The 23877-nt window shown below is 40.1% G+C and overlaps 1 protein-coding gene across 2 annotated transcripts in view; it reads right to left on the bottom strand.

Moving 5' to 3' along the window:
- Window positions 1–367: 367 nt before the first annotated feature.
- Window positions 368–23877, bottom strand: part of Bnc2 (basonuclin 2) — a 334323-nt gene continuing 310813 nt past the window's right edge. The window contains exons 6-7 of one of the 2 annotated variants that reach the window (XM_028753637.1): window positions 17101–19070; window positions 368–1716 (exon numbers count right to left, since the gene is read on the bottom strand). In XM_028753637.1, coding sequence (XP_028609470.1) covers window positions 1056–1716; window positions 17101–19070 — 2631 coding nt within the window. In that variant the 3' untranslated portion in view covers window positions 368–1055. The remainder of the gene's footprint in view (window positions 1717–17100; window positions 19071–23877) is intronic. The other variant, XM_028753638.1, reaches the window with a different exon arrangement.

The raw sequence follows: 23877 nt of genomic DNA on the forward strand, positions 1-23877 counted from the left end.
GCTATGTTGAGTGACTAATTGTATTTTCTTTTCTGAAAACGTGTGCAAGGTTGGCAGTTTTGTGTTAACACGAATACTTGTTTGGCGTTTGTACCCTTTACTGACCAGATCATTTTCATACAAGTGGGTTGTTTTTAAAGGAAAGATACTCCCTGAAGTATGGCGATAGTTTACGGATAAAAGGAAGCATGGGTATTCCACCTCCCCTGTAGTGTCTGAACAAAGTGCATGACTGGCTTTCTGTACTAGTACAGGACATTTTAAAACCCAGCTCTGTGCTGTGAAGCATGCCAGCACATCTCTACTATATCTAACAGGTAGTAAAAACAAGACCATGTTCTGCTTTTTCTTTTTTTTTTTTTAAAGAAAAATGTGCATTAATGCTAACAAAAATGAATAGAACTAGCCAGCAAACTATTTATTTCCTGCATATCTAACAGCTGGATGTAACTGCCAAAATTAAAGAAGAGTTAAACAACCATCAATACAATTGTTTTACATCATTGGCCTCTCAAGGCTAAATATTTACAGGTGAATCTGCCATGCTTTAATTAAAGATTCTCTCAAAACCTTAAAGTTCACAAAAGACAACTATAAGAAGTTCCTTTTTTGTTTCTTTTCTCTTTGCTCCCTTTTATTTATTTATTTATTTATTTTGCAGGCAACAGTCGTAGGTACAACAAAATGTCTCTTTGGAGAAGACCAAGAATTATTCTATCAAAATTGGGGTTTGTTGCACGCTTTGTGTGTTGTGTTGTGTGTGTGTGTGTGTGTGTGTATGTGTGTGCTGAAAGGGGCACTCTGCTTTCACCCCAAGTAAAAGATCCACCCTCTCCCAAAAACTATAAAGGAAAAAGAAAAAAATTCAAAAGCACCTAGTATTTATCTTTTTTATCTAAAGAAAAGAAAAATATGTGTGTGCACAAGTGTAGACGCAGAGGCATACATATGTGCACACACATATGTGCCCCACTCTGGAAGCACACACTGGCTATGGCAGTTCAAACATGTAGGCCATCTGGTGAGAGCTGGCATTTGGAGTGTCCATTCTGGGACTAATCTATTGAAGTGAAGGGAATGTTTTTGTGGAGATTCGGGTTCTGACTGTGCCTGTTTCGGCTTCGCACAGAGGAGAACATCATGTTACAGCCAGGGACTTTGCACTTGTGCATCTCTCGCAGATGCACAGTCTTGTAGTGGACCCTCAGGGTCCCCTTGTTGCTGTACATTTTGTGGCAAATGTTGCACATGATCCCACCATTGCTCCCAGACAAACTGCTGAACATAAGAGATCCTGAAACTTCAGCCCCAAGGCTGCCGGGGAGGGTGGGGGCCTCAGCCTTGTGAGCAGATTCCCCACTGTCACTTGCACCATCGATGTCATCAAGAAGAATCCCCTCGTCGCTGCCTGCATCGGATTCTCTGGAGGAATGGATACTGCTGCTGGACTGGAGGCTGGAGGTGGTACTCAGGTCAAGGACCATGTAGTCCTCTGCCATGCCTCTCCCATACCCATTCAGGTGGGAGTCTTCCGTCCCTGCGGGAGAGGAGGCATCTTCCCTGACATCGAGCCCCAGTGGATGCTGGGCACCATAGATCTTCATCAAAAATTCATCCCGGAGGTCCTTGCTAAGGGAGGGCTGCGATGAGTCCAGGCCCATGTCATCGAGTTCTTTGGTCAACAGTTTACGATGCAGGTTTATGTTGGCACTGTGTCTAGGAAGACAAGAGGGAAGGGGGGAGGTGCACAGGGAGTGGGGAGGGGTGAGAAAAAGGAGAGCATTTTAAAATTGATTCAACTTTCATTAAGCACCAAATAAGCACATTCATTCCTAATTACACCATTAGAAAAGCAAGCATTCCCCTCCATCCTCAGGATCTGGGAGTGAGTGCAGGTGGGAGGTGCAAAGGGGGGCACTTTTCCATTAACGTAATTTTTATGAATAAGCTCTTCAAGCACAGGATGAATGCAAACCCTGGCACTCTTTTCTCAATGTGCGTCAGCCACAGAGGACCTTGTAGCAGACAGCTTTTACATTAAATAAGTGCAGGAGAATAAACATGAAACAGGGTAAAAGAATGGAAATTCTCTCCTTGTCTAAATGGAATAGTCTAAATGTACTTAAAATCGGAAAATAAGCAAATAAACTGTTTCTAGTGCAGCAAATACTGTGTAAAAAGATTAGTATTTTCAAAAAATAAATGATCTACATAATTTAGATATAACTTTAAAAAATTTCACTCTTCTATATTTCATGTTTTAAGTTTTTTTTTTTTAAAGTCTTAGAAAATTATCTGAAATAGTTAAGAGATGCTTTCTCAAACCTGTTTGGAATCCCAGTCAAATCTAATAGCAAAATACATTTACTTTTTCAAAAGTTACTACATTTTATAGTATTGAACTGTCTTCATAAAATAATGCTACTTCAAGGTTTAATTATTTAAAACATAAGCTTATAGATTATTTTCTAAACTAGATAACCCCTACCTCCACCCATACACAATTCAAAAGGATAAAATTAACGCACAGTAAGTTAAAAAAAGAAATCAAGCACAATGACATATATTCCCTTTATTTGACACATAGAACCCCTACTTTGACAAGCAAAGCCTCACAGAAAAGCTTTGCTTGTGTTTAAAAGGGTGAGATTCATTCCCAGAACATCTACAGGGACCTCACTTGCAAAGCCCATGTCACTGTTTATCTGAAAACATTGCCTTTGTATTTACATCCCCCATTGACTTTGAAAGCACCCTTGGGCATATACCTCTCTCCACCTGCAAACATTCAGATGTTTGCCAAGTCCCTAAATTGAAAGCTACCCTCCAAAAAATAAAGTGATATAGAAACAGGAAATAAAACTTTCCAGCAGTGGAAGCCGGGCATCATAGAGAAGTTAATTGTGATAGTAGAAATGACCTAAATGGCCAGCATTAAGTTCATGAGACCTCCTACTTATAATGAAAAGTCACTTCAATTGGCAGCAAGTATAGCTAACATTTCCTAGAGACGTGTGAGAGGTATGTGCCTCCGGGACAAGAAAGGCGGGAGAGGCTTCCCACCTTTCCACACAAGACAATCAGCACTCTGGGTTGAGGGGGGGCAGAGGGGGGCAGCCCTCTCCACACTGCACTTGGGAAGGCTGAGCTTACCTTGTGACAATAAGATCAGCTTTCTAATCTTTTGCTAAATCGATCACAAAAGAAAGCAAGAATGGGAGACAGAGAGAGAGAGAGAAAGAGGGAGAAAGAGAGAGAGAGAAAACAAATTCACATTCTAGACATCTGGTTTTTTAAAAACTTAAACAATAAAATAGGGATTTAAAATGTCTGATCACAAAATTATTTTCTGTCATAAGTGATCATCCGTATGTTGTCTTGATTTTCAGATCACCTGAATACTCCATGAACCATAAATCAAATTAGCTAAAACCAAATTTACAGTACCAGCATCATCCATAAATGAATTCCAAACAGATGCATGCAGTGTGTGGATGCATGAATGTAGATAAACAGACGTTGGCACAACAGTCCTGTTCTGAGACTCACCCTCTCTTCCCCAAACACACCCCTGCCACTTGTTCCTGGTGTCCGGTAACTCAAGTATACACCGCTAAGCAGAGTGCAGAAAATGTCCACTGTGAAGTTTTTATGATGACATGTGGGGGAGACACATACCACCAGGGTTTAACAAGAAGGAACGTGGAAACAGTTAAAATGTCTATCGCTCCTCTATTGATGAAACAATCTGCCAACTGTAAGCAGCTCATGAAACGCTATCGCCATGCATGGCTTGTAACACCCACCCTTCCTTGGTTTCATCAGCACACATTTGAGTGCAGTCTAGACCTCTGTGCTGTTGCTCACACATCTGCAGTCACTGCTTCCTAGGTTCGCTGCTGAGAAAACAGCAGCCAGACACACAAAAGTTGCATCAAGGCAGACTGAATAGGAAAGAATAAATTAACATTGACAAGAGGGTACGCTGATCACCCAGAGGGACACCTCTGCCATAAGATGACTTGTGAATTTACACATCTCCACTGATATGTTACCAGGAAGAGGTTTTTCTCTTCATTTCTCACATGCAGCAGAAGAGGCCTGTAATCTAATTAGATGATGTACCAGCCCTCAATATCTGTCAACCAAACGATGTGCAGAAATGTGGAGACCAGCTCTGGCACTCCGTGCAACAGTGTCCCTTTTCCGCTGTCAGCAGTACTGTTGGCCTCTGCTAATATAATTACATTGACTTTTATTCAATTAAGTGCCATCCCTCGCTTACAGAAAAAAAAGCTACTTTATCAATTGATTCAGGTGTAATGTAATAATAAAGATGAACTCATGGCAGTGCATTAACTCTGCTGTTCATAACTTCAGTGCATGGGTTCATTCACGGCAGTCGATTTCCATTATGCAACCACAGTTCAAGAGAATTGATTCTTTTATGTTCATTTCTTAATCTATTTCATTTTTGTTTAATAATCTTCCTAAATGCCATATGCAAAACACATGAATGGGGATGAGGAGAAGGGGCTGGGGAAAGCCTGCTGGTTCAGCCCCACTGGTTGGACTTGGGAATCTCTGACTGCCATGGTGTTGTTGCTGGGGTTGGAAGAAGACAAGAGCAAGGAAGTGGGCTGACTGAGGTTCTTTAGCAGTCACTACTGGTCCTGTTCCTCAGGTTAGCATTCTTCCTCTGCAGAATGGACAGAAGGCAGCACTTGGCTTTAACAAAGACCTATTGTCAGACCCTCTAATCAGTCAGTTCAAACCACTGACTGTCATAAAAAATACTGTCCTCATGAGATTCAAAGACCTGAGGTTAATAGCAATTTGAAGAATATTACAAGTTTAATTGAATCAGCAAAACTGAAGAGGTAAAAGGAAGAAAGACAGAGAGAATTCACTATTGACAATCAGATGCTGAGAGAAAAGAAGCCCATAGGCAGGAGGGAAACTATGGCTTGCTGTAAATAGGAAGACCCCAGCACAAGGCTCAGTTACCCAGGGATTCACATGTTTGTTTTTGAGAAAGAAAGAAATCCAGTGTTCCAAACATTTACCTTAAGAAGAGAAGACTAGTAATTTGTCAAAGTTTAGACTAAGAACATGAAGAATATCAAAAGCTGCTTCTGCTTGCCTTGAATAAGTAGGTGATACAGCTATGAAGAAGGAGATTATTCACACACATACAAAGAAGGGACTGAGATAAAGAGTTCCTGAGTACAAAGGTAAGAATTCATACCTTGGCCTAACATTTAGCCCATGCTGTCAGGAATACAGATAAGTTGTAAGTCAGCCCATGGGAGAACAAGTAGAAGCCTTGACAAAAGGGTGGTATGCAATCAGTAAGACTCACAAGTCTGGCACCAGTTTTCTTTAACCCAGTGCAGAAGACAGGCATGAGATAGAAGTGTTTCTCTTGTGTTTGTGTAGTGACAATAGTGACAGGGCAAAGTGGAGACTCTAGTACAGTTCAAGGTACATCACAGAATGTAGGCTCAAGACACTCATCTACCCTGGGCTACGTACAGAGTTACAAACGTTCTCTGAGTTTCTCCCCTCAACATCGAATCTGCCAAAACTTACACACACACAAATCAAAACATAATAAGGTTTTAGATCCAGGGCAGAGTATTAATACCTTAACTTCTTATTAGAATAGTGACTGAAATGCCTGTCACTGGACTAAAGTGTCATGCTCTGTACTTTTCTGTTTCTTGGAGGAAACCTTACCAGTAGAATCACAGAGCACAGAAGATGCACAAATGCCCAAGGACAGGGAAAGCAAGCGCCCTGGGATGTGTTCTCATTTCTCCCTCTTGCTCAAATGCCCCAGGTGAGCTAATGCAATGTCTGACAAGCAAAAATTTAAACAAAAACAGACTTCGAGTTTGGTTTTGAAATACAGGGGAAGAAAAGGCACTTTTGTTATTAGTTGTTCATTTTAAAGAAATGGATCAGGTTAAAAAATCAGAAGGGGGCAATGTAATGGTTACTTTCACCTGTCAACCTGAGATCTCGAGAGCTCTAGGATCACCTGAGAGGTGGGCCTCTGAGCATGTGTGTGGGGATGATCTTAATTAGGTTAATTGAAGTGGGAAGATTCGCCTGCAGTGGGTGGTACCATTCCCTAGGCTATTCTGCATAAAAAGGAGAAAGTAAGCTGAACATAGGCATCTACTGTCTCTGCTTCCTGACTGGATGCAATGCAAGCAGCTGCTTCAGGCTTTTGCTGCCCAACTTTCCTACCATGGTTGACTATTCCTTGAACTCTGAGGTAAATAAAGCCTTGCTTCATTAGGGTCTTTGACAAGTATTTTATCACAGCAATAGAAAAGTAACTATGACAGCCAGACAGAAAATGATTTCACAAATTCATGAGTCAAGCTAATATGTTATATAAAACACTTACTTCTTAATTAGTTTTGTGCCATCCCAAGCTTAGTGAATTAATATTACACAATTCTTTGGTTAAAATGGAATTAAGGCTTCACTATTGATTTCGTTTTGCATTTACTTTCTTGCTTCACTTTGTCATCTACCACAAATATATGCCAGATATTTTCAATACTGTCTAAAATGATCAGAAGATGGTGTCTCTGTCTGTCTCTGTGTGTCTGTCTGTGTGTCTGTCTGTGTGTCTGTCTGTGTGTCTGTCTGTGTGTCTGTCTGTCTCTCTCTCTCTCTCTCTCTGTGTGTGTGTGTATTGGCAGTCATCCCTTGGTATCATTTAAGGATTAGTTCAGCATAAACTCCCAACCAAAATTCAGATTCTCAAAAGTCCCTTATATGAACTGGTAACAGTATTTCCATAACAATCCTATATTAATATATTGTCATGTTTATATTACTTATGATTTCCATACAACAAATGTTATACAAATAGTTGTACTATATCATATAGGAAATAGTGACAAAAAAAAACAATGTTTTTTATGTGTTCTATGCTGTTGGGTGCAGTCATGGTTTTTCTTTAACATTTTCTGTCTGTGGTTGAAGCCATGAATAAAGAACTGCTGGACATGAAGCAGCAGTGCATGAGGATAAGGGAGAAGGGATTTTTAAATCAAATCTAGGAAAGTATATGTGCCTGATGTGACTGCAGCGTTAATTCCAAACAGAAATGTAAACTCCAAATCCTCAGAAATAAAAGATTAAAGGCCCTGCTTCTCATTGGCTTCTCAGCTGAGCTGCTGTGATGCTGACTGTTCCATTCCTACCAAAGTGTCTGCATTACTATTTATTACTCAATCACGTGCTTACACCTAAATGAGTTAAATGACATTTTAGCACTCCCCCCTTTCTGAAAACAAAACAGAACTGTAGTTGTTCCAGAATTTTCACTAAAGATTCTCTCCAGACAGTCTGAATATCCTCCCCTAGCAGAGGAAGAAATCTAATGTAAAAGTCTAGTGGGTAATTCTCAAAACCCCAAAAAAGAATGCATACTTAATGCAAGAAATAAGAACTAAGCAAATTCTTGCAAATTAACAAAATATGAAATTCAGTTATTTCAACCCCTTTCAATATAAAACAAATCATCCATACTGGTCACGCAGACAGTTCCCTCCACATTCAAATCACTCACTTGAAGATAAGCTCCCACCAAACCCTTTAGGGGATTAACTAATTTACTGCACAGATACGGCACGTCTGTTGTAATAACAGGTAGGATGTATTGGGGTCGACCATTTATCAGAATTAGACTTCTTTTCTCAATTCACAGTGAATTATGCTGCCTACACGACTCCCCTCTCTCAGAGCCTGCCAGCCCCTTATGGCCCCTAACGTGGCAGGCAAACAAAATTGACAGTCTCATCTTGTCAACAAGGGGCGATTCTCTTGAGAAGCCATTTAACTTTGCAGAGGAAGCAATGTATTAATGTGCTTGTCCCAGGAATGTTAATCATCTTCAGGCTTCCGATCTAACTTTGACATGAACAAAATCACCAAATTTGTTTACTAAATGAATCGTAATATGCTAATAAGAAAGCATGACATATATGGAAAAGCCAAACAGATGGTTTGTTTACTCCACTTTGGAACTTTATAAATGCTGTAACTCTGAAGATGTTAGTGAGAATTATTGGTTTGTTGGCAGAGGCAAACATGTCTTTTGCATACTAAATTTGGCACTACAGTTAGAAAACAATTTGTCATTGCTATGGAATGCATAAAAATGTTAACACAATGATGGCATTTGGGAGGGCAGATGGGTAGACAGAGAATGTGTGTGCTGCATGGTCAGGTTAAGTATAGAATTGATATCCAACGACAGCCTGCTCCCTAACCATTTTAAGGCTGAATTGTGTCTCACATAGGAAGGCTTTTCAAGGGTGCTGTTTATCCAGTCATACCTGTTGCACTATAATGCAAAGGGAGTGGTACATTGAGAATGGGGGATGTTTCCACAGCTTTGGGAAATTTCTGAATCAAGAGGCTCATCTGGTGCTAAGTTACTGAGTTATTGTTGCTTAAAGGAAAGAAAAGCCTCCTTTAAAGATAACCTGAGCTGTAATTTTACATTTTATATCTACCCAGGCTGGAAAAAAGAACCAACCTGCACATATTCTGCTCCATATTCTACTGTCTAATTTAAATAATCTAGAAGATTTTTTCCCCCAATAACAGGAATAAATTCCGTTTTCAAATTCAAATATGTCTTCCATTTTAAGTTTTCGGTTTTTTTCCTCTGTAAAATATGGGGCATTGATTTCTTTCTGAGAGTATTTTAAAAGAAAATAATTTCTGAGAGGAAATGATTTGTATCATTCAAACAGTTACTTTGTGATCTTAAGAGATGGCATCTGGGTTTTCTAAGTTCCCCCACGTAAAGAGGCAGTATCATGCAGGGCTATCTATATCACTTAGCCTTGGGTTTATCAAGAACTGTGTATAGAAAATCAAAGTAATGAACTTGAAAATGCAGGTGAGCGTAATCTCATCTTCATATTTGTTTACATGCTGTCAAGCCCGCCAGTTGAAACATGGAATGCTTCAATTAGCCCACTAGTACTATTACCTATGCTGCTAAACATTTTAACTCGCAGAAACATCCAAATGATGTTTGTGAATTTTTCCTTGTAGTCATACACGCAAAATATTTTAATAAAGAGTTGCTCCTTGTTCCTAATGTCACTAGCCACTCCTAATATGCTATTCTGACATATATGGTTGACACTACCACTAATCTTGTAGAGCTTCCTGGCATTCTGCTGTATATTGCTGAACTTTTTACCTACTGGCAGACTGGAAGTGGTCTAAAGAACCACCAAGTTCTTGCTGTCCAAGGATCACTCTGGAGCAAGAAACATTAGTGCTGTCCCAGCCTGACGCTTATATCTCATTTGAAACATCTCATTCCTCACCAACAAAGAAAATTTCAATAAAGTATTTTTACTGGTTTAACAACCTCGAGCTCCTGGGATCCTCGAAGTGCTAAGCCTTTTCCAAGGAGAGAAGAAATCAGCAGCTCAAATATAATTAACCTTCCATTCTCAATGCAAACTGCCACGCAAAGGAGCTCTGCGGTCTATTAGTGAAGTTATAATGGCCAACAGGCAGAAGCAAAATTGGTCAAAAAGTTGGCTGCTGCTGTCATATTTTTGGAATTATGATTAATGGTACTAATAATGTGGATGATTACTGATATGTGTATCTCCAGCAGTTTATCATATTGCTCTGGCTGCCTACATCCACAATAAACAGGATGCTATCATTTACCTCTTTATTGAAGGCAACCCTTCTCTTGAAGGAGCATATTCTAATTACTTCGTAATGTTTTATGTCTTAAACATTTTGCAGCTCTGGACCTTGCCAACTGCTTCATGTCTAGCATTGATTAATTACTGAAGGTTTAATCAAAATTTAGAACCTAATGTAGTCATTTATGAGCACACCACAGTGCCAAAGTACTTAGGCTCTGCTCCCGAGTTTGGAGAGTGTTCGGTTCAAAATCAAATCCCAGTCAGGCCGGAAGATCCAAGAATTTTCACCTTGGGTGCTCTGAGGTTGCCAATTCCATCTCTGCTGATGAATGGAAGGTAATCTAACTACAGGTAAACAACAGCCTTACCTTTCCTCTCACCAGGGGGTTCCCTTCTTCCTCCCCCACAAGCTCCCAAGCCCACAGAGCTGCACAGTCTGCTGCTCTGAGAAGAAGCTGGTGCTTTTGAATACTTGTCATGAGAACATAGTTTTGAAGTGGTTAAACAAGTGAAAAATAATTTGCTGGGACAAATACATAAGTTTTATTTTTTTAATGTGGATTTTTTATGGTTCTGTCATACAACCATTCACCGTTGAAGTTAAGTGTTTTTTTAATACCATTAGTGAACTGCTGAAATGGATGCTAATACAGCTTGGAGTGCTAATGTCAAGTCCTGGTAATAAAAAAGACAGACTGCTGAATGAAATAATTTCAAGTGAAAAATAGAACAAAAGTGCTCTCGGTCTCTCTCTCTCTCTCTCTCTTTCTCTCTCTTTCTCTCTCCACTTTTATTGAATTGGGACTGACTGAGCCAATTGCTTTAGAAGTCTGTAAAACACAATTACTAGTGAGCAAAGTGACCCACCAGTGCCCCCTCAGTGACAGTTACAGCAGCTCCCCTCATCCAGCCATCGGCCTTCAGGGCTTTCTTCCCAGGCAGGGCCTGTTCTTAGCTCTATGTCTGCAGTTTTACTTAGAAAAGCTTCCTGTATCCCACTGTGATGGGACTATATATTTCTAAGATATATCTGGGTATTTCTGATTACGTGTGTTTCCACATATAAACACACACATGTAGCCCTGGTGCTCTTGCATGAGAACATGAGCATGGCTCAGAGTAGCCAAGGAGAGTTCAGATGTATCTGTGCGCCAGTGCCACTAAGCCATCACCTACAAGCCTTCAGGTAGAATCACTTGGCTTTTCTTCTCTCTCTTTCCCAGGGTAAAGTCAAAATTAGAGCAAGCAAGAAAAAGAATTAAATTGGAATGGGTAACGTTTTCCCCCTTAGTTAATAAAAGAAGTAATAAACTCCATGAAATATTAGAGTTAAGATCACTAACACGTCAGCCTGACAGCTTTTTACCAGGAATTTACAACTCTTGTTTTCATTCAAGCAGTTTGTGTTAGGACATAAAATGTAGGTATTTTTCTGAAGTGTAGCCCTATGTGAAATGACTGAAGAAAAACTGTCCTTTTCTGAAATGTGCTCTCTCTGCCACTGACTTGGCATGCCTGCTTCTCAAGTACACACGTCTTGGCACTCGAGAATCGAGGTCACTAGATCTCCTTTTAAATTCTTAACACTGTAATTTCTTGGCAAGTGCAAACTTCTTTCATAGATTGCCATATTTGTCACTTCGAAGGTCCTGAGAGTCTTGTGGGGGGCATTACATCATTTCTTAGTAGCCTTGGGAAACAATAAGGAGAACCTCAGAGTGAGACTCGGCAGCATAAGCCTTTCCTTGTCTTTGGAAACAAGGAACAAACAATACTTAAAGGTAGATGCTTGGGAGAAGTTTCTTACTTAGGAGGCAGGGACCCTGCCAGGGTTACAAAGGTGAATAGAGGGAAGGGATTCTACCACAGTTACCTGAGAAAATATTAATGTGTATGCATAGTCTCACACCACCTTTCTATTATAAGGATTGTCTGCAAAAACAAGTATCACAAATGACACCTCACATAAGAAAGACTAACAGAAACAAAACAAACAAACAAACAAACAAACAGCCTATTAGTTTTAGTGGCCCGGAAACAGGAAAAACAAGCCTTCGGCTATCAAGTCAGTATGTCATGAAACATACTGCCTGGGCACTAAATATATGCCTTCTTTGGTATTTTGCCAGAATTTCCCAGACAAGACTGGTAACACAGAATGGACTGATCCTTTCTAGGGAAGAGCAAGAATTAAGGCTGTTTGGAAGCATTCTGTTTGTAGTGGGAGCTGCACAATCACAGGAGATTTAATAGGACTTTACTCCACAGAATTTATAAAATACCTCTTTGCACATGCAAGGGATATCGTCTGCTGGCCCTTGTGCCGGCTCTGTGGCACACAGCTCTGAAGATGGTGGCAGTGGAGGCTGCAGTTCTTCTGGAGGAGTGAAAGGTCAGCCGAGGTTTAAATGAGCTTGTCTTGTATCCTGCTGGGCCAGCAGGAGGTCATTAGGAAGATCCAAGGCCCACTTTAGGCTTGACAGAGTCTCTCCCCATGATACAAGGAGACCGGTTTGCTCATTGCTCTTCTCCCAGTGTATAAAAAGAACCCCGGGCGGGGACAAGAATGACACCAAAGTTTATCTTACTACCAAAGTTTTGCTTGAGGAGGGCACAACCAGCAATTACTCAGGAGGGGGATTTACTTTGTTTGTTTGCTTTTGATGGAAAGTAATGGAGATAAGTACAAAAGGCCTATTGATCTTCTGGCTCTATTGTGAAACCTAACAGAGGAGCAGTGGGGAAGCATCTCTTAAGGTCTAAAAGCCAGAGGACCTACACAACTCCACTTCATAAAGAACTTTGTAAACAGGGAAGTGAGATTTGATTGGGGACAATGTAGGAAATGAAGCAGTTATCTATTAAGAGGCTCTCCTCTGAGGATTAACACACTATTTGACTACTAATTACATTAGGGCACATATACTAATAGTTCCCTTGAATTGGTGCTAAGTGGCTCCTGTCTTGGAGGTGTCGCCTGGTCTTTACTGAAAAGCTCTCTCTAGAAAAGTTCTCCATAAGTTTCCAAACGTAGAGAATGATGGAAAACTGGATGCTGCTCTGCTGAGAAGGTGATAACAGGAGGCAGGTAGCTTGCTCTCACACCCTCACCTCTGCTGTTAATATATGCAGTGGCTCGTCGGAGGGGCTGATGTTAATTTATTCCTGCACACCTGTACAGGGCTGGAAGTCAGGTAATAAGGTGAGCAGAATCTCTATACATCTTTACGTTTAGCTATGGCTACCCAGAGGCCTATACAGGAACAAATTTAGTTCTGGAGACATCAGCAGGTTTTAACAAACCAAATACAGATGTCTTACCTCTATACAAATCAAGAACTTTACATGTTTAAATTTGGACTGATTTAACTAGCAATCACAAAGAAGGTTCACACTTGGAATCAATGGCTGCCTCATATTTATTTATAAATCACCTTAGGCAGATATTATTTTGTTTTAAAATTTATTCATCTGGCTGAACCAACCTCCACACACTTTAGAGATCAAGAAGAGGCATTTACCATCCTGATATACTGTATGACAAACTTCAACAATTACTGTTAGATGGTAACAAAGGAACAGACAAAGGTCACAAGGATGACAATGTCTTTCATTACAGATCAGTCATTTCAACTGATGGGGTTTTGAAATCTCTAATCACCAAAGCAAATGATGAGCAAACTGAGGAAAATGAACAGAATTGGATTTAGCTGTTGGTTTGCCACCCCCATTCCAAATAAGAAGCAAATGTATGAGTTTTTCTTATAAACAGATGAGTGGCTAGTGAACCATCCGAAGATCAAATATTAAGTCAGAGGATGAGACACTAGCACAGGGAATCTAAATTCTGTCCAGTGTGACTGTCATGCTTTTATGAACACTGCAGCTCCAGGCCACTCGGTTAGAACTTCTTCATGGGGCATATGGCATACACACAGTTCTATAATGCAGCTTCCTGTTCCCTAACAGAACCACAACTCAGCAGTAGGAAAATCAGGGGATAAATAAGCAAGAAATGTGGTAGTCCTCTTCCAACACCAGACCCCTTTGAGAGGAAATGAGTTACATTTCACTCAGTCACTCAGAAAAAAGTCATTCTCCCAGCTAGTTAGTGAGGAGGTGAGTGAGCTGTGAATATTAGCTTGTTCTTTGTCATTAATGTGGACTGTTGATTGAACAAATATACCATAATTGACGAGTATACACAGAAGGCCACCTCTGATAACATTGCTATCTACTGTCAGCCCTGACAAACCTTACATGTGTGTCTTTCTTTCACTGTCAAACCTAAGCCATATATTACCTAACATCTTCCTATCTCCACTTTACTCACATGCCTAAGACCGCAAATGTACCCTCTTGTGATTCCAACTCCTATAAGGAACTGCAGTCTGAAGGATAAGATGTTGGTAAACTGAGGGAAGGAGGCAACCCTGTGAAGTTTTATTACTGGTGTCCTAGGAGCCCTGTACCCTTCAGCTATCATATATCATAGGGATAGTTCCCACAAGGAATTTCCCCTCTGGTGCTTTATTTGTACAAGGAAGACACTGTGGAGTCAAGGATGGATGCAGCTAGGGCTCTTCAGAGTAGAAAGAAATAGTTTGGAGACAGGAGGTCTAAAGACAAAGGACAGTTTCTTGGAAAGGCCTTTTCGTTAAAGAGAAAGGTAAGAAAAGTCCTCTTGGTTTTAATTTATCACAGTTGACTGAAGAAAGAAGATGGGAAGACTGGCTCTCTGGAGTTTGCATAGCAGTTAGAGAGAAGACCCAAAAGGTAAATATAAGGTGGATCAGAGACAAGACCTGAGAACCTCTGCACAAGAAAACACAGCCACTGGCTGACATCATTGATGGAGGATGGTTAAAGTCTGAAAGAGGAATTTAATTATGTTCCAAGGTCCACTCTGCTGAGAGTCAGGAAGACTCAATGGCATCACTGTTTCTTGTTATTTTGGTGGCAGTTAGCCTCACATCACTATGTTAATTTAAGTCATCATCTCAACAGGATGAATACTTTTCTTTGACAAAAAAAGTCAAACTTAAAAGTACACTTTTTTTTAAAAAAATTTTTAACCTGGGATCAAAAGATCTGTTTATTAATTAGAAAGCCACACTAAAATAAAGAATAAAAAGTTCTCATTTTTAATATCTTTCAATTTGTGTTTTGTCATTTATCATGTGATAAAAATCTGAAGTGAAAAAGTTTAGGTATAGTCAGTATTCTATCCCCTCATCAATGTGTGGACTGTGTCTTGAAACAGCATTTCTGTACTCCTCTTGTACTTAGAAGACCATGGCTCTAACTTCTGTGTGGCTGGCATTGGCTCATCTCCCACGTCCTTACAATAAAAGTGGCAACTAAAATTTTCTTTTTCTGTCAGCAAATACTTTCCCTTAGACCAACAAATTCTATCTCTACAGCACTTCCTCTTGTGTCAGGGCACAGACACAGGAGCACTTGTGTTTTCTAGTGGTTCTTCATTAGTAAAAGCACCAGGCTTGGATCCCTATCTTATCCTGAGCTACTTAGTCCAGTGTTATGAACCGTGAGGTTTTCAGCAAACTAAAATGTGAAAGGAATTCATGAAGATAAGCTTAAGTGTTGGCTTGTCTTCAAACATTCCATTTTTATAAATATTTTATGCAAGTTTTCACAAGTCTTTTATATTTGTTTAAAGTTTTCAATGAAAAAATTTCAATACATTAGCCTTATCATTACTAATATACTGTTTGAAATCTGAAAGAATACAATTGTGATTCTGGGATGGGTGGTGAGAGTACAGAAGTATAGTATACTATCTGGAACTCCTTCAGACTCTCAACGAGATCTTGGAACTGAAAATAAAATAACACCCCCCCCTCCAAACAGAACTGGATAGAAGAGGTAGGGAATCATTAAAAAGAACAGAATTTGGCATCTGCTGTGTCAGTAAAAAGAAAAAAATATGTATATTCATTAATAAACAGAATTGATCTTTCATACGTGAAAATGTTTCAAAGACAGGTCACACTGCCTTGCAGTGTTATATATATTTTAAAGTCAAGCCAGGGTTTTAGTAGCTAGCCTACATTGGGGTCTGTTTGTCCCCAGATCCTCCAAATGCTATGTTTACAGTATAGACTGCCACATCAGTCCCAGTGGGACTTTCATTACTTTATATTTCATCAAAGACCAACAAAGAAACTCTAAAATAGGATGGTAGGTCTTTGGAAAACTGATTAATTTGTTTTTTCCATATATATACATATAGTGTGTGTGTGTGTGTGTGTGTGTGTGTGTGTGTATTAACTATTAAATACAACTCTATCTGAAAATATTAAAAAGTTAGTGTAAAAAAATAATGCATCTCTTGAAGTAGGAAGGATTGGGTGATGTATGATCTAAGTTGGGCTGGGGAACTATATAAACCTGCTCAAAGGCTCATCCTCCATAAGTGAAGGATCACTTTGTTGCCCACCAATGAATGCCTTCCTTGACATTCCATTCATATTGTAGTAAGAGTTGATAAAGAACACGGTAGGTTTAGGACCAGCTGCTTCTGCTTAAGTCTCATGGTTTCAGAACTACAGTTACATAACTAGAGAGTGATATCATTCGAGGGCTGTACATAATATATTCTAACTGATCCTAAAGTATGTACTTAGGCATGTCCCCACTTCTGTGGAGAAGCCCCATGGCAAATTACATTTTAGAGATGTGCTCAAAGATACTATGGAGCTGAAATAAAGAAATCCATGCCACCAGACACTTTCATCATATCAACAATTATTTTTGGCCTTATATTCCGATAGTTTCATGATTTGTAAAGAACTGAAGAACACACTAAATACTCATGTAAGGAATGATAACATTTCTGGTTATACCTACGGCAATGCAGGCTGTCTCGATGTCCTGGACCTATGGTTCTTTCCATCCGTAAATTTCTGTTTCTATATTGGATAAATATGTGTGTGTGAAGATAATATATTGGTTTAATTTAAAAGCCACAAGGCAAAGCATATATATGTATATATGACAGAAGCCATGGCTTCTAAGGAAAAGTTCATGAGGAGGCAAGGAACTGTGTACTGTTAACTTATGCACACCTAAATGTATGGAAATACACACACACACACACACACACACACACACGCACACACACACACAAATATACACATACACAGAGAAAAATGGCGTGCATTACCGGGTCGGATGATATGATTCTGCATGCTTAATCATAACAAGCACTGAATACATAAAGCCTTCAATGAGCATGGCAGTTTAGTGATCATGTGGTCAATATGGGCAATCCTTACAGTCCATCAAAAACATCTAATGTTTGAGTCCACCTTGACTGACCTGTACCCCCACCCTCAGCAGGAGGAACCAATGGAGATTTACTGACCTGTCTCTGCTTCGACGAGAGGGGAAGGCAGCGTTGCAGCCAGCCACTGTGCAGACATGCATCTCCTTTAGGTGAACGTTCCGGTAGTGCAGCTTCACACTGTAGGAGCTTTTGAAGCTCTTCTTGCACACGTAACAGATTTTGGGGTCTGGGCTAGAACACAGGTCACCTTCAGGGGAGAATTTTTGAGGGCTTCCATAATTCAGAGACGATGTAAAACTTTCATGCAGGGCAGCCATGCTGGCCCCCCCACCATTGTATAGTCCGTACTGGCTCATGTAAAACATGTCGTAAGTGGGGTCTGTAAATTCTTCCTTTACCTTGATAACATCCTGGTGAGACGGCTCACTGTGGTTCTCATCAGGCCTCTCACTGTTCATCAGGACTTTTTCGCTCACCTCACTGTGAATGTGCTCATCCCCTTCCATTGATTCCTCACCGAGTTTAGGCTCTGAAGACTCAGACTCATTCTCATAGTCCCGCTCGGGCTCCTGGTCCTCAGATGTCATACTGTCAGCCCTTCTTATTTCAGTTCTTGAAATGCACCGGGTCCTGTTATGCTTAGAGAAGTCCTTCACAGACATGCCTGGGCTCATCTCATCTTGGGAATGACAATGATTGTCATGGCTCATGTCATTGACCACGGTCGCTCCATCATTAGGATCATCGTCTTCGTCATCAAACTCGTCAGCAGTGTCAATGATTTCCTTCTCAATTTTTACAGGCATGCTTGACTTCCTAGGCTTTTTCTTAGGTGCCAGGTCAGCACTGGGCTCATGAGTGCCCATCATCACTGATGGCACTATTGGCTCAGAGGGTGGAGGAGGGTGCTGTTCTATAGTGCCACTGGTTGGAATGATGGGACTGGTTGGGAGGGAGGTTGGAGGACTCACCATTTCCCCTGGAGTAAGTAAACTTCTATAAAAAGGAGGAACTGGCTGTACAGTCTTTAGCCCAGAAAATACCAGTTGGCTTGGGAGAGGGTTCTGTAAGACAGGGTCTAGTGGAGGAGTGGTAAAACCCATTGGGGGCCGGCCAGGACTTGTGAGTGTGAGATTTGATTTTGTACTTGCTATGACTGGAGTGGCAGCTCCTGATGTAGCCCGAATTAAATCTTTGTCTCGGTTATTCCTTAGCATAGGCATATGAAGGCGGGGGTTGGGGTTTGCACTGTGGCGATTCCGGCTTCGAAGTGAACTGAAGACCATGTTGCAACCTTCAATGGTACATCGGTGTTTAATCTTCAGGTGAACAGCATTATAGTGAATTTTGAGAGTACCTTTGTCATAGAACGTCTTCCCACAAGCATTACAGAATACCCTTCCTTTCCTCGAGGCTGACCCCATTCTTCTCATACGGTGAATCCTGAATGAGCTTTTTGGGTGTTCAGTTTTGCTTAGGTCACTGACTGGGGCAGAATTCTGAATGGGGGAGACACATGCTGGCTCGGTTTTGGGTTCCACATTAGTGATGCTAGTCAGGGCATTTCTATTGGGCGTCTGGTCACTCTTATATGGCGTAGGCGATACTTCAGATTCACTGCTCTCATTATATTCATTCTGGGTTGAAATGCTCGGTTCCCTCAGCCTCAATCCGGGCTGCTCTAAAAGCAGCCCGTTGGGTGGCAACCCTAACAGTGGGGCAGAGACGGGGTTTATATACTGGAATGGAAGCAGAAATGCAAGGCTGTTTGGTATGTTTTCAAAATGATGAATGCTAGAAGGATTGCTGTTCTCTAGGTGAGCGAGGAGGCTAGGACTCCTGGTGCGGTTATTGCTCTCGATGAAAGTCCTTATATCCGAGTCTGTCTTTGAAGATGGTACAGCCACGGCTTGTCCCTCTTTCTCCTGAATTGCCATCAGCTCCACAATGGATTTGGTTTCCCCAAACCGCAGAAACTGCTGAAGGGTGATGATTTCCTCTTCTCGAGACATGATGGCCCAGCGGTCCAGTACTTTGCCAGCAGCGTCCTACAGGCCACATCAAAGAAACAACAAAGACAAATACAGAAAACTTATTGATTGTGCATAATTATTCAATGAGACTGAAGGTGCTCTGCCAGCTTATGAAACACAGAGAGCAAGAAGAGAAAGCAGCATGGAAGCAGTGCTAATAAAAGTTAACATGCGAAGCAAACTTTTCTGCCATGCAAATGTAGCAATTACAGTCACAGTTATAGAAACAGATTGAGTTTAATAATGTCAAAGCAAACAAAATGCAGACCACTGGGGCTCTGTGATCTAAAATGCCTTCAGTACTGCCATTTTAACAACAATGATCTATATACTATGCAACTATTTAGCATATATTAGTATAAGATGTGAACTCTTGCTGTGCAACCTAGTATAAATGCAAAAAAAAATTGTACCCTAGTTTTCATTAAATAATGACAGCATAGGAAAGAATTCAGTACAGTTCATGAAATGTACTCCTTCAACTCAAGCAGATATGTCACCAGATGCAATGACAGATATCCCATTAAGTAGGAGTTACATGACTTGTGGAATTAAAAACAAATCAGTAAAATAGCATTTTTCCCTCATAACTCCAGCACTCACTTCAATGCACATTGTCTTCTGAAAACGGCTGTACTTTAATCCTGGCTGAGAGTAAGCTTTCATGAGGCGGAGTAAAAAAAAAATGCCACTTGAGAATAGCAACTTTCCTCTTCTTCAAAAATGACTATCATCCAGCCATTTAACATTTGAGGTACTCTTCAAGTGTATGACATTTTAGGATTTTGTTGTAAAGGACAGGAATAGATAGTTGAAAAGCATGTTATGGCTTTAGATAGAATAAACATGTAAAAAGTTGTCTGTCAGCATCCTCCTCTGATAGCAAAGGAAGTCCATAGAGACTACACATCAGCAACCATCAGACTAGGTGTTGTTAAATATACATTAAAAAGCATTTCATACTTTCATTTTTTTCTAGTAACTATGAGATTTGCCTGGAGGTAGGACTTAAAAATCCTGCAACATAATGTCAGGCAATCCATTTTAGCATGGGCTGAGAGAAATCTATTCAAACAGTTAAATAATGACTATGTGAATTTTTTAAGGCCTCATTTCTTAGACCCACCAAGATCAGGCATCCCTCTGTGCATGACACTCCAACTCTGACCATCAGCTTAAGAAAGCACAAAACCTTCCAGAAAAACAAAATGGTATTGAGGGAGTTGGAGAAGTGGTCTAGCTATAGGATACTGGTCAGCATGTGTGAGGTCTTGGGTTCAGCACCAAAACAAATTTAAAAGATGACAACACAGTTATTAATTACAAAGACAAATATTATAACTTGACACTAAAGAAATGTAATACACACTGCCTTGAGAGACTGATCAAAGTTAACACCAATGGAGGAAGACATATCAGCATCCTGTACTCCTGATGGCATATGGTGATTGCCAAGGGTGGTCTTATAAACATTTTTTTCTTCAACCCAATCATGAGAAAGGATCAGGAAAACCAAAGTTGAGAGGCAGTGTATAAAATACTGGACAAAACTCTTCAAAGTATGATATGAAGGACAGTAATTTCTTCTTTGAAAGAAATTACAGGCAGGAGGGGTTAAGATATAATAGTGTGGTCCTAGGGATATTAGACCAGAAAAGACACATTAGTGGAAAAAACTAGCAAAATGGGCAGAACAAGTCTATATACGACAACAGTACTATGTCAACCATGATTCCATGTGATGTCACTCTAGGGAGGCAGCAAGAGAATAAATGAATTTTCACCATTCTTGCAATGAAAAAGTCTATGCTCAGCCTTTGGCTATAAACTTCCCTCTAGACACCAACATATTCAGAATCATCATGGCTAGTATGGATGAGTGGCTATCCATCATTTATCTGAATTATTTTTTGAAAGCAGCTATAATAGTTGTATACCACTCCTCCTATCAGTTTAGATAGTCAGCATACATAGATATCCTTTCCTATGAAAACTGTCAAAATGCTTTTCCCTTCCTAAATACATAGAAATAATTGCCTATAAGATGAAATGTCCTCACATGCTCTCTGTTTAAAGTAAGCATCTAATGCCACAGGCAGCTAGGAACTTCAGAAGATTCTGGAGTGGTGCAATAGCCACTAGACAATGGCACTAATAACCACTGATGTCACTCAGAGCCTCGTTTTTGAGATGTGAGGAACAGAAGAAAAGATGGTGCTGAAGGAAGGTAAACAAGGAAACTGATTTTAAATATATTGTTTCATTGACTGCACCACTCACGTCCATGCTCCCACAAGCACATCCAAAATATGGGGAACGTTAAACAGATAAAAAATAAGAAGTAAAGTGTAAGACTTCTTGGCAGGTTCCAAGAAGCTCTCCTGGAGTCCAAGACTTGAATGACAAAATTCTGATGTTTAAGTTTACTGTCTGTCTCCAGAGTACTCGGTGAACACTATTCTGTGATTACCTAGTCAGGACAATGAGTAGACTGTAGAACAAGGCTGTTTAGAACTATGCACTGCCTTCTTTTATACCATTGCTTCTCGCTATCAACTGTCTCCTACGATTGTTCTTTTCTGTTAGTTGGAGCCCCAGCCTGAGCAGTGTATAATCACGTCTTCTCCAGGTTCTGTGCAGGCATCCTGCACCTATAACTACAGGTCAGCATAGATTCACAGACCACAGCCTTTGGAATTAAATGAGCCACAGATACCATAGCAACCAATATGAACCATCATCAAAACCACCACCATCATCTTATTTCTCTCACCTTCCCATCTCTCCCTGTGGTACATAGCCATTCTACGTGGTTTATTTTTACTCCTGGCTGCTGCAGCGCCTCCTGCTTCTCCTAAAATAACTACCTTTCAGAATCCTGTTAGTTCCGAGTAGCTACCTCTGCCAAAATTGAGGCTATGTCATTAAAGCTACTTTACTATTAGCCTGAATCACAAAAAGTAAGTTTTAATTGTGAAGTTAAATGCAAGGTATAAAGATAATGTCTACTAATAAATATAGTGAAGAACACCACAAATTTCTGGAGGTCAATGTACCCTCTGAGTACCCTCTGGATCCCAGCAATATAAAGGCCTACATAGGATATTTCCCAAGAAGTGTTCATTAATATTTGATCATATTACCTAGTACTATCATATTTGAAAATGTAAAAACTGGAGGTGGGGGGAGGACATAGGAAGTCCACAACTTCCTTGATTTAGTATATTCATAGATAACCTGGCTTAAGGGAAGAAGAGGCCATCAACGGTGATGAGCAAAGCATTTATGGAAACCCTATGGGACAGAAGTACACATTGTAGTGTAGTGACTCTCACATAGTGGCTAAGTCCAAAATGTTTTATAATCAACTACAGTGGTTCTCAACCTTCCTAATGATGCACCCCTTTAACACAGTTCTTCATGCTGTAGTGACCCCACCCATAAAATCAAATCGTTGCTACTTCAGTACTGTAATTTTGCTACTGTAGTGAGTTATAATGTAAATATCTGATATGCATGACATCTTATTTGCAACCCCTGAAGGGGTCACGGCCCACAGTTTGAGAACCACTGATTTAGATGTACCAGTGTCAGCCTGAAGGCTTTATAACCAAACAAACAACAACAGCAAAAAGCAAACACCAAAAAAATGAACTACAATTAATTTAGCACAGCTATTAACCATTTGAAAACTTTTAGGACAATTTAATTCTATCACAGTAACTACAGGCATGAATTTTTATTAGTTTTATTTATTTATTGTATTTAAATATTGATTCAAGAGTGACTAAGAGGAAAAACTAGACTGCCTCCATGTTTGAGAAGTAAAGATGATCAAATAAACTTTCTCAAATGAACAGGAGTCATGAAAAAATGAAATACTACAGTGGAGTGAGTACTAGCAAAGCAAAATGCAGTCATGTGTAGATATAGGAAGATTACGGCCACACTGACAAACACGTAGCATGACACTCGTCTTATACATGTATTCATTAAGATCTAAGTATAAAATGGAACTCCTGACTTCCTCTATAGTTGGTGAATCAATTCCTTTATTTCTATTTGTAACCAGAATTCACTGACCTCCAACCCATTAGACTGAGAAATGATATTTACAAAACACAATAATATGATTTGCACTGTTAGCTAAATGTAAAGTATGATTATACCTATTGGATTTCTGTAAATAACTGGCTATACTATTAATTTAAAGAGTTGAGAAATCATTAGTCAAGCATAAAAACTCTGTATGATGAGAGCTAGCAAGTAAGAAGCTTCAAGGTCAGGAGCAACTTTACTTTTCCGTGTCCTATGAACAATGTGTTTGGTGTCTTCAGCAATAGTATCTTACATTCAAGTTCTGGTGTGCAACCAAGAGCAATGTGTGCTACTTTGGGGTCTCCAGTTACTTACCTAGGATACTACTGCTGTACTAGAGCACCATGACCAAAAGCAAGCTGGGGAGAAGAGGGATTATTTCAGCTTACATTTCTACATTACAGTCTATCACTGAGGGAAATCAGGACAGGAACCCAAACGGAGCAGGAACCTAGAGGCAGCCACTGATACATACTGAATACTGATACATACTGTGAGAGAGCAGCTCTCATAGGACTGAGAGGTGTTCCATAGGCTGCTAGGGTTAAAACAGTATCAGTAATATTACCATTACCCTGCTGTAAACCCTGTGAACCACCATAATGACTAGTATGGAAAGACATACTTACGGGTGCAATAGTGGCATAGCCATTACAGAGGTAACCAATCACTGTCTGATTTGGTTTTCAAGTCTGATCCAGAGAAAGAAAAACATACTTGGTTC

Source organism: Grammomys surdaster, unplaced genomic scaffold (assembly GCF_004785775.1).
Source record: "Grammomys surdaster isolate TR1022 unplaced genomic scaffold, NIH_TR_1.0 125951, whole genome shotgun sequence".
Lineage (NCBI taxonomy): Eukaryota > Metazoa > Chordata > Mammalia > Rodentia > Muridae > Grammomys > Grammomys surdaster.